The sequence below is a fragment of the Spodoptera frugiperda genome, chromosome 8 (genome assembly GCF_023101765.2).
Source record: "Spodoptera frugiperda isolate SF20-4 chromosome 8, AGI-APGP_CSIRO_Sfru_2.0, whole genome shotgun sequence".
NCBI lineage: Eukaryota > Metazoa > Arthropoda > Insecta > Lepidoptera > Noctuidae > Spodoptera > Spodoptera frugiperda.
The window spans coordinates 10,795,469-10,807,961 of record NC_064219.1 but is presented as its reverse complement, the minus strand read 5'-3'; the positions used below and the strand labels follow the sequence as shown (position 1 = coordinate 10,807,961).

At 37.7% G+C, this 12,493-nt stretch overlaps 1 protein-coding gene across 1 annotated transcript in view; it reads right to left on the bottom strand.

Annotated features, from left to right (window-relative positions):
- Positions 1–249: 249 nt before the first annotated feature.
- Positions 250–12,493, bottom strand: part of LOC118275404 (homeobox protein homothorax) — a 120,812-nt gene continuing 108,568 nt past the window's right edge. Inside the window, exons 5-7 of the mRNA XM_050695671.1 lie at positions 7,605–7,663; positions 2,932–3,111; positions 250–2,281 (exon numbers count right to left, since the gene is read on the bottom strand). Coding sequence (XP_050551628.1) covers positions 2,954–3,111; positions 7,605–7,663 — 217 coding nt within the window. The 3' untranslated portion in view covers positions 250–2,281; positions 2,932–2,953. The remainder of the gene's footprint in view (positions 2,282–2,931; positions 3,112–7,604; positions 7,664–12,493) is intronic.

Sequence of the window (12,493 nt, the reverse complement as noted above, 5' to 3'; positions counted from 1 at the left end):
GCAATTTGCACCGCTGACAGGCGCGCCCATGTTCACCATTTTAGTAGCTATATTTACAACAACTTGATGACTTTCAAATCATTATATATAATGTACATATACATATATAATAAAGAGAAAAATCAAAATAAAATTCTTCAATTAATACATTAATACCTAACAACTACTATTTAAGATTTTCCTCTTAATAAAAATATATTACACGCAATGCAAATAACAATAATATTTGTGTATCAACAAAGTCTGGTGTTGCAAGTGAAAAAAAAAATACTTTCTTTCCAATTTCTTTAATACTGAGACTTCATTGGGAAAACGTATTTATACAAAGTAAAAATGACATATGTATAATAATATTTTGATGATTAATTATTTACAAAAGTTAACAAACTTGGTTCTATATGAGACGCTAAGTTGCGATACGACTGTCCAACACATCCCGAGACCCTTACTAATCCATTTTAAAAATTCGTATCACTAAAACGAATAGATAAAATCTTTCATATTATTTCGCTAACAGGTATTGACAAAATGAAACATAGGTGCTAATTAGTATTAGATATATTTATATATTTTTAAATAACGCCACAAACAGTCGTATTGCAATTTACAAGACAATATGGTGGTCGTAATTAGCCTAGAATAAAGCTTGTTCTCGGATAACTTAGTCTGCTATCAAAGTATCGTAGCTAGGACCATTGATGACATTAAATCTCCCGATCGTATACATGACATAAGGCTGTAATGCGTCGCATTACTATAAAGTGGTTCACGTGACATTATTCTTGGAAAACTCGTAACTACACCGCGCTGTGAGCGATTACCTTTCACATTACAATCGTATTCGTATACATTTTTGATATTTTCATAGTTCATCTTTACACTTTACTAATTCAACTATTTGATGTTTTATCAATATATTATTTTATACAACAGTGATTATACTTTAGACAAAACTCAGCATCACCGTTCGTTCACAAATAATGACATGAAAAACATCGTTTACTTTATAATTAACACTCACAGTCACGTTTCCGTGGCGACTCCGATTGGTTACATTCCACAATACGTTCACAATTTATTCGAATACTTTATTCCCACACCACGGAGTATTTGTAAACTAGGAGAAGCTCACAGATTCTCATCAGTCGTGAAAATCACACAATTATAAATATTATATGTGTGAGAGATGCACAGATTAAAAACATAAACAACTGACTCGTTCGTCCTCCCGAACGCTGCCATTCACGTTTTCAACTTATTTTTTAATCTGCCCACCTGCATGTGTATGGTCTCCTGGTAACATAGAAGGCAATCAATATCAGGTATCATCCACAAGACAAAAAATAGACCTAAAAATCTCATTTTTTAACATTGTAAAATATCATTTTGTGATTCGTATACATCGGTTACAAATTGTGCTACACTATCGAACACCAAGGCAAGGTGAGAAACGATATTCGATATACAATATCATTACAATAAATATATAATTCAAAGATATGTATTCAAAATGTTTGCTGTAAATTAAACACGGACAATTAATTCTCAAGAAATTGACATTCGTAATAGATGTACAATTTGAGCTTGATAATTACATTTAATAAATTAGTTGGTAGGTAACAGACGCAACACGTAAACGCAATTTACAGGTAAATACATTTGCCAGGAGTCGGAGGCTGCAACAGTGCAGCAGTGCAGCAGTACAGGCCTCCCGCTCCTTGTAACAAAGAAACTTGCTTCGAAAACCTAAAACCTATTAATACAACTCTTTTACAAAAAAGTCCCATATCTGTTACCTTTCTGTCGACAGCGACCCAAGTACTGTGATAGTTACAACTTACACAACTATTCAATTATTTATTTATATTTTACGTAATAACAATACACAATTAGCTATAAATATTTATAGGATAACTATCAAACCACATTATTGTTACATTCATCAACTTTGCTCCTATTGTTCCGAGTGATAAAACCGTTGTTTATGCCAGGTGATTGCACCGTTTGTTTCAGCGTCCATGTCACTTCGCGTATAACATTTACATATTTACTTTAACCATTAAAGTTGACTTCAAAACTTAATTTTAGGAGATCGTATACTGTTTCAAATATTACAAAAGTGTCGCGTTTTTTTTTTTAGTTTAGTTTTTTATGTACATGTAGCATCGTTCTCCTGTAATTATCACGTGATAGTATCACATAAGGCGTTGGTCGGCCCCAGCGAGAGCGGCAGCGGCTCGCGGACGGCCCTGTGCCCGAGCGATGTCAACATTATTCATATCTGGAAATAAAAATACAAATATATTGACGTTTCGTTATGTTATTTACAACTGAATATATTAAACATTCGTTATGCACTTTATTCGATAGTTGTAACAGCATAATTATAATTCTGTCGTGTATTAACGATGTTTTTTGAAATATTTTCGTTGACTGGAATTACGAATGGGTGATTACAATTTAAAATGCATAAAAAATGTTATTCAAGAGTATTTGTCACGAAGAGATTTCATAAATTGCAGTCGGTATTAACTTGTAGAGTAAATAAGGATGTGTGGTCGTAAAGTAAGTGACTTAGTGGTCGGACTTGACATTGCGGGCCATACATTATAAGATTGAGTAATGAATTTCAGAATTTCATATAGACAGCCAATTAAGTATCTTTAGTTAATAACAAGGTAAATTAAAAAGCCTCGACCAACACCTGAGTAGGCTAACATTAGATGGTTGGATCAAGGGCCTGATGTAGAAAGGTCTACTTCTCGTATTGTCCGGAAATTCCTCTCTCTTGAGCCCTGACCGGTAGCTAGCTTTAAATATTTCTTTTTTATAACTAAGCATTATAATTAAGCAAAATGTAACTAACAAATCATAAAAGGTAAATTAAAGATAAATTAAAGTTTACAGAATAAAACAGATACGTATACTCACATGTACAAGAATGCAAGTTGCATTAGAGGTGGTGGCCGTAATACTCCGCTGGATAGTGTGCGTAGCCCTGGTGGAAGGCAGGGTCCGTGGGTGGCCTGTGCATCATCTGCTGGCCGTCCATCATGTAGCCCATGGTGGCCTCGGGACTGTACGCGCCGCTGGGGCCGGCGTGCGGGAATACTGACGGATAGAACACTGCCCGGTTAATTAGGCTGGCTGTATCTGCAGCCTCAGCTGGCTATTGTGGATACTTTTTTTTTGATGGGGGTAAAATCAATGAGAGGGCGAGAGAGGGAGTGTCAGACTCTTACTGACTAAAAAACACCCCGTTCCTACTCCTGCTTTTCGAACCAGAGCCCCCGTAAACCCGCTAGGTAGTCCGCAGCTCTGGATCGGCTATTCTGGATACTACTGGTATAGTAATGGAGTCTAACACTCCTTGTATTAGGATTTGCTCCTGTTATATAGGGGTGCTTATAAAAATACACACAATCAAATGATATTTTTCCTGAAAGGCATTGAACCCTTCCCATTACGAATCTCAAACGTGTATCCATTTGAAAACCTAGACCGATGAGGTCAAATTATGAATCATTATCATCTATAAGATGTTCACTATTTAACATATAGGTCTTTTCTAATAACACACAAATATGTTTGATTATCTTAAAACCTCAGAATAAAAACAACTACTTATTGTAATTACAATATTTTTTTTTTATTATTTATCGAACTATCAAACAGTCGAGCAGATTTTCTTTGCAAGTTCTTCCACAACAATCTCAGAAGACATTGTTCTTTGTCCGAAGCACATCTTAAACTACAGCCAAGTAAGAGTAAGTATACATGAGTGGTTCTGTATGTGTCCCTAGCTCTCGACGCGCAATGGTGCGTGCCCCCATAAAGACCCCATGAGGATGTCGGAAATCGATGTCTATAATGGACGAACACCATTACACCACGATTGATAATCCCATGGATATATCGCGAACGGAAGCCATAACAGTTTTGTGGTAAAATTGAGCGGATTTCTTGACTTTTGCATCTCAGTTTTGTACAATGGTCTGCGAGAGGGTATTTAAATGCTGGGACTTTTGAAATTTTGTTGATTTTTTTGCTAGATAGAATGCTATCGAATGCGTTTTGTGGTCTGACCTGGTATTTTCCAGTAAAAAGGTTTTAACTATTGTCTATTGTCTTATCTATATATTAATACGTGATGCAAAAACTTTGGACCACATTTTACGAAAATTGCGCGGACGTAGGAGCATAAAATTTGGTATACTTATAGTTTATGTGTAGGAGAAGTGCATAGCGCTAATATTTTTCAAAAATAATGCTTATAAAGTACATTGTCTCAATAAATAAAACATTACACACACATGCATAGTATCTGAAGTATTTGACAAAACGTCAAAATCGATAGACATTGCGATGATATTCTCACGTCTCATATGAAAAGAGTTTTATAAAAGAGTTTGAATTAAATAAAAATTATCCTTCAACGTACGTTAAGTGGTATTGTAAATTAAATCATATATGGTCGAATTTCGGCCACTAGGCGACCACTCAACCAATAAAACCTCTTTCTTCAAAATTGGTCCATACTAGAGTGATATATTGCTTATTTTTAATAGAACATTATTGATGACATTTTCCTTTTTTTTTGCTATGCCGAAGCCATTATCCATCCGGAATGATTTTTATTGCTTTTTTCGCAAACAATGCAAAAGTGGGTGATTGAGTCGGTCCAGTGGCGCGTGTCTCCTACCAGGGCCGCAGGAAGCAATAACGGGCGCCCGAGCAGGGGCACAACTACCAGGGTACTATGATTTACTAGGAAGTCATCTTGACGACGTCATACTCAATGCGCACCACATTAGTTTGTGTTGAGAAATTGGAAGACTAGCAGAAAGATAATGTAACGTTTCTCATAATTAATGTGTAAAGTTCTCAATTACTCCGTTATTAAAAGTATCAACAAAAATTAATTAAACATCGTTAACATATCTGCGAGCCAATTTTTCCTGGACACCGACCAGGTCTAATTAACGCCTCAACTGTTAATCATCGGAGGTAACAAAGCCGTGTCGCTAGTTTCCAAAATATGAATATTAATTTCGCTTTTAATAAATGCATCGGTGACGAGAGAACGGATTTTAATCCTCGCCGAATGCCCAATAAACGATCGTTCGGTGCTCCAACGAATTGTAATTTACAGTCGGGCGCCGTAATGGGTCGCATCAGAGGGCAATTTATGCGCTTATAATAAATTCATTAGCGCTGCGACATGGCGTGTGTACACGCTGAACTACTGAGATAGACTGTTAACGTGCTGGTAATGTAATGGACGGCCGGTGTCGCCTGCGAGCCCACTGATTACTGTCCAATATGACAATCGAAGCCCAGCCAAAGTAAAAGAAGGAAACGATTGCATTCACGCTACATTATTTTTAAACAAAACTTAATGGCTGAAAATAAGCCAAGCGAATCGCTGCAAATAGGGAAGGTTGGCAAACGAAACAAAGATTGAATAAGTAGGTATTTGCAATTAAGTAGTATAGGTTAGTAGGTATAATATGTTTATAGTTGTTTATGTAGGTACGACTTAGTGAGAATAATTTGATACGTAGGTCATATTTGTCGCTCATTTTATCTTTCTATCATAAGCAACCTACAAAAAGAAATGAAATCCCACAAAAAAATTTCATGTTAAATGTTGCCAAGACGAGACCATATAGCTCGCACTGTCAAAAAGTAATCAGATCCCGTGTAGAGCCAAGTTTCTAACCCTACATGCCCAGACCTAAATCGATAAGCCCTAATTTCACACTCAAGTTACGGGGAAATTCTACAGCCATAGCTCGTAACTACTGCGTAGTTCGTAGCGCGTAGCAGAGTTTTTACGCTATAATCTCGTAGGCGTGCAAACCTTGGACGTAACTGGCGAGTTGGCCGCACGGAAAGAGTTTAGAAGATTGAATAGATTTTTAAGCTCAAGCCCATATGACGAATAGCAAAAAGTCCGTGCCGCCGACTCGTCAGTTACGTCCAAGGTTTGCACGCCTACGAGATTATAGCGTAAAAACTCTGCTACGCGCTACGAACTACGCAGTACGAGCTATGGCTGTAGAATTTCCCCGTAACTTGAGTGTGAAATTAGGGCTTATCGATTTAGGTCTGGGCATGTAGGGTTAGAAACTTGGCTCTACACGGGATCTGATTACTTTTTGACAGTGCGAGCTAAAAAAACATATTATGAACAGAAAGTTGGACTGTCAGCCAATAACAAGTCCTCACTTTTAAAATACAGAGTTTTAAATGACGAATAAAATTGGTAGGTTTTGCCCTGACATTGTCTGGACTAGAGTCATGTAATCTTATCAAATGTCTAGAGCTTGAGTCAGATATTCTCAAAGAAAGAGTCCTTTAATCAAGAAAAGTCCGAAGCTTTCGATTAAAACCTCTCTTGATATATTGTCTCTTTTCTCATAAACGAAATTAACAAGAAATGAAGAAAATGGCCGTTTCTAATCTTGAAATAGAAAGGGGGGCAACATCCACACATCTAGATAAAGGTACCAGGGTAGCATACATCGCCGATAGTCGACGGAGGGGCGAGTGATGGATAGCTCGGGACGGGTCAACGAATTCGGACATTATTCTTTTTTACCCTTCTTGCGTTCGCAGGAGTAAGCCCTTTTTCTGCGACGTCCTTTTTTTCCCTCGGACGGAATTTTTGTTGGCTACGTACGGGGGACCCGGGAACGTTTTATGGACTGTGCTACAATTACAAAGTAAAAATAGAATTGGTCGTTTGTAATTCTATTCCATATTGTCGACGGGATGGGTAAAAAAAAGCTTTTATCGACGTATATTTTAGCTGCTTGTGTCATTCGCTTGCCTTTTTAATATAATTCTTGCTGACTGTTGCCTTGGTAGATACCTTGTATGAGTTGTTTTTAAGAATACGTCTGGTTTATACCAAGATTTGTTTAACCTTTACGGATGGACAAACCAGCACTAATCTCAAGTAACTTGATTAAATCGGTTAGTTTTGCAAAAGCAATACGAATTATTTTTCTAAAATCGCCTGACATTATGAACAATTGTAAGTAAACAAACGATCGGTATTCAAAAACAATACACTCTATTTTACTCAGAGTAAAGTAATGTTATCTAATCTACTTTCTAAACGCAGCTGGGACGGTACCAGGCGGTCATAATTCCACGGGCGGTCAGCGCTAAAAGCTAGAACATCCTCATGGGACGGCGGCGTTACTGGCCGCATGCGACGGCCTGCATACTGTATGAACCACTCCGTACTTTGTGGTCAGCAAACTCGATTTTAGACTTCAAAGTCGTTTCGGGGCGTGCTCGGAGAATTTGAAACGTCCGAAGCGATACGTGATGCGGTCAGAACGCGTTAATGTCCTGTAATGGCGTCTTGAATTTTGGATACGTAATGGCATGCCTTTTGAACTATTTCTTTTTACCTCTGGGACTATTTGAAAGTTGGGGTGTATGGTTGCATATGATTAGATGTCCCAAGATGATTTATACAAATAGGATGGACATTGAAATTTTGATCTGTTGATTGCTTGCAAAGAAAATCTGCTTACGTATTATTGGTATTAAAAAATAGAACCGTAGCTGTATAAGAAAAATGTTACCTGCTCTATTTGACTGATCTATCATTGGCTGCACTATCCTACGTCTCGCGTTGATAAACCTGGAACAAACAGACACAAATTAGAATTATAATAAATGCATAAAAATTGTGAAAATTATCTAGATAATACAATGGAGTAATGATAGTCATGTACCAGGATACTATAAGTTTGAAGCAGTTCTGAAGTCAGCTCTCGTTCCCAAACAACTAACAAAGTGATTCCGTGTCAAACTAACAACACGCTAACTTCAACCGCTGTCAGGATAAACAGCCACACATCAATACACACGTAACACTATTCATTATTATCTACATACATATCAGCATAATCTTAGTTTTCTGTTTCCGCAAAAGTTCTTTGGACAAACAGCCGGGAAAAACAAGTAAGTCGTAATGAATTATGTCGAATTTTGCTGATCCCGTCTTTGTAAGGGCTGAGCATCGCATATATTACTAGGATAGCATAAGTCTTTAGCAATGTATGGACGAAGAAAGAATTCTACAATCACATTATCGTGTTTTCGTCTTAATGGCAAAACTAATTTCTTCGCAGCAGATAAGCTGTTCCTAGAACTAATGTGAACATGTTTGCTGGTGGAATATTCAGATATAAGACGTATGACTATTATCTGGATAGGGTGGCCGTTACTGAAATAACTTTAGATTCGCTTATCAAAAAGGTTTCAAATATCATTGGATAATATATCAAGCTAGGTGCTAGGAGAGCATCCCTCAGAAGGGAGTGACCGGGGGCTATCTCGGCCGGCTTTATGAAAACTAATGCCTTCATTTGGCGTCGGCTCCGGCCACCGGCGATAAGCTATGTCGCCCTAGTACCTCGGGATTACGATTTTGGGATTTGCCCCGGACAAGGGGGTGTCCGATAAAAGTTTTGTGGAAATTTCAGTTCGTGTTTGTAATTTAAATGTTTCGAAACTAGCTTATCGCTGATATGAATGTTGTTTGGCCATTATTGTTGTGGCACTGTATAGGCCCATAATGCTGAGGAGCAGATAATTTAATCTCAATATTGACCGTGTTCTGCTATACAGATTCCGAGCACACAATTAAAAAAGGTCTGTTCAGAGAGTGTTTAATGAATTACCGAAAGTAAACATAAAACCAATTTTCGCAGGCGATTAAAGGAATAAACGAAACGGCCGAGAAAATAAAGTTTTTCCTGTATTTAGTTACATAAACAGCAGGTGGTAGAGTGAGCTATTACCTGGGGGTAATAAATACCGTTTTTCCCTAATTAACGCTTAATTCGGGGCGCGGTACGCAACCCCCACCGGCTTACCGAGTCCGCACTAGTATTTGCGATGCTGAGTCGTGACAAAGTAAAATGTGCCAACTAATGTTTTATGTCAATGGAGGAGCTTGCGCGAAATTGATCCTAAATAAGTAAAATCGTTTCAAGAAAACCCCGAGTTTTATAAGTAAAGCACAAATATCTATCCTTGCACCCGTTACTCGTGAAAATTTTCCTAAGAAAATAAACTTTTGAACGGGTACGGTAGGGGTATGTGCACTTAGCTGAAGAATTTACTTCCTTCTGAATTTGCTCTTTGTCAAATAACTTTACGAGTGCTCCTGGTGAATGTAATGTTACGTGATATTGTAATTCCGAATCAAGTAAGGATAAATTATAAATTACAGCAACCCCTCGACGTTCGCCTCCTTCTCGGAAAATGCGAATTCTCAGCGTTAACTGAAGGAATTCCACTCAAGCCCGAATACTCATTATTTAATTCGCTTTCAGGTAATTAAAATCCAAAAACTTGGAAGTCGAAATTAAATTTTATACTCTGTAGGTACCGGAGGACTTCCATCCCTATTTTCTACCCCCCTGGCCGGGACGTGCTTCCCGGATCAAATCACCTTTTTAACTTTCCCTATTTAGGGAAAAGCCGGGAAAATCTAGCAATTGCAATAATAAGTTGGTACCAGGGCATCATGAGATCGAGTGGCCCGCCCCTATTATCGTTACGTAATGTGATTCTCTTGGGTGAATGTGTTTTTCTACTAATTATTATAACGTGGCATATGTGTGCGTCCTTGTATTATTTATGTTTGGTGCTGGTTATTGGTAGGGAAGACATAGTTACGATACTATCTGTTTTGAGATACTACGACACATTAAATTGGCAAACAGCTAAGTTAAATTTTAGCTTAATGTAACTTGTTTTAGAAGTACAGATTAATCAGTTTAAAAATACAATTTTGACACCAACACCAACACTGCCATAAAAGCAGCACCTAATAAAATAAAAACAAGAGCTCCCCTCCGAGTATCAGATGACGCGGTAATGTACCAAATCTTATTACAATTAGTCCCATTTGCATACCAAACAGATATATCAGGCGCATGTGCAATAATGTGCATCAAACAATTGTATCGCCAACCCTTCCGAACAAATCCAGATCGCTTATGATTTATGCGCCCCTGGTATCAGGCGACCGTTGTCACAAATAAAATAAACACACATAGAAATGCAAATTCGGTAATGTCAAATGTGTGTAGCTCTATTGTTGAACTATGTCGCGTATTCCATGAATTTGATGATTTATTACTTTTGTGACGTGGAAAACAATGTGTTTTTGGATGTTCCATTTTTTTTATTATTGCACACAGTATTCTAACAGTTCTGGCCTAAAGGATTAAATGACCCCTGAATATTTTACACAATGCCATTTTGTCCGTAAGAGTAAGCTTTGTTAAATGCTCTGGCTAATCAAAGGAAACCATCAGGCATTTCATTTAAATGCTACATCCGTAAAGCTCGTATCTTAATGTTCAGAAATTATAATTTTACACAAGGAAAACAAAGTTAAACCATGTAATCTTATAACCTCACAGTTAATTGCAGCTAAAACATCAAAATAACAGTAAAAGTCGCCGTCAAAATTAATACAAAACGCGATTTAACAGATACCCTCTTAAGAGTCGTAAAATTTGCCGTTTTTGCGCCGGGACCCCTCTCCCGGCGGACTGGGGTGTTATGGACCCCGGGCCGGCGGATGAAGAGTTAATGAACTAATCTTGATATTAACAACACATTAGACGCATCGGACGCACGGCCATGTTTCGCTCAAGTAATTACTGGGACCCTTGCAAGGGATAGTTTGGCTAAACCCTCCCACTGTATGTTCGCCGTCAATTCACCATGTTTCGTTTTAGGGTTAATTTATGATAATTTTAATGTTCACTAAAAATACGTACAATACATTAACAGTTCACTTCTCACATTGGTTAATGTTCCTTTAACTAATATGAAGTATTTCAGCTGAATTTTTGAGTCATACAAAAATATAACTGTTTTACAATCGGCTCACTAGCGCCGTCGCAATTAAACCATTACGGGGTGCGTTGAAACGGTAATTACGCAACAATTATCGCAAAAACTAATCGAATCACAAAGCAATCGGAAGAATATCCGAACGGTCGTACAAAATTCATAGTGACAGTTAATTTGGGAATGCAGCGCGCGCATCGGTCCCACCCGCGATGGGATTACTTATTCAGCAGACAAATAACATATTGACCAAGTAATTGCTTCAAAATACAAACTTGTACTGTGCGAGTGAGCCCAACGCCATTATTTATTCACGTACAAATTGCTTTTTCATTATTTCTGAGTAAGACAGTTATTAAAATAACTGCAGAATGAGATAAAGTTTAAAGAAAATGCTCTCTTTTCCTTTTTACACCTGAATATTTTAATGTTTGAACTACACAAGTATCATTGTAAGCTGTAGCTTATAGAAACATTTGCTGACGATACAGGGACTCAAAAGGGTGAATAATACTTGGATTTCGCAACAAATGCTTACGGAATCCGACAAATCCAGTGCGGATACCGTCCGACGGATGGATCGCGTTTTGATGTCTGAGATATCCGGCCCGGCTATGTTATCCTGGTGATTGATTGTTCAAACATAGAGGACATAATATTTTCTATTTCAATTATTTTATACTTTTAATCCTCATCCACGCTTACATTTTATTCGTTTCACTGTAATCCTATCCCCAAATCTCGGACAAAAATACTCCTCCACAAAATAATGCGGAAAAATTTTGTCGAAAAACAAAAGGTCCGAGCGACTTCGTCACGTACAAATAAGTCTAATCCACGACGGAGTCCGGGGCGGACAATAAATATTTTTCATGAAATCCACCGCCGTCGCCAGCGCATACAAACTGCGTTAAATCAGGCAATTATAGGTGTGACCAGTAAATATTATAACCAGGGGATCAGGAGCCGTATAGAGATTGTTAAGGATATTGGCTGTTGTTTTCCTAATGGACTCTTGCGCGAAGGATGTTTGGTTATTAAGCGTGAATTAGCGTTATTGTCATTGTTGTTTATAATATATGTTGTTTAGGCTGAATAATTTCCGTATGGGGAAGAGAGTGTTTGTTTTTTCTGCAGTGATAACTTCAGATACTAATATTTTTCATTGTGTGGCTCACACGTCGTAAACTAGGTAAGTTTTCATTTAATTACATTCAGATTTGTTTGAGTATAAATTGTACAATTTCAACTCTCCATGCCATGTCCATTTCAAAACCATTTACGAAACGAAAATAAAAGTCAACAACAACAAAAGTGAAAACAATAAATCGTACTAGTATTAATTTACCAGAGCTCCATAAAGCGGAGAAGCAAAAATCGCCTCTAATAAATTACGTTAGCGGAAAATGCTTCATTTTAAGGCGTATAGCTCCTTAATCCTATGGCAGCCTGGTAGCCGCTGGGTGTAATTACCGGGCGCAATATATCGCCAGTTCGACCTCCCGACCCCCGAGTTTCTGGGTCCTCATCACGCGGAATGAGTAACACATGGTACTGCGTTAATTGTCGGGGCACACGGATTTGTTTTTATTCT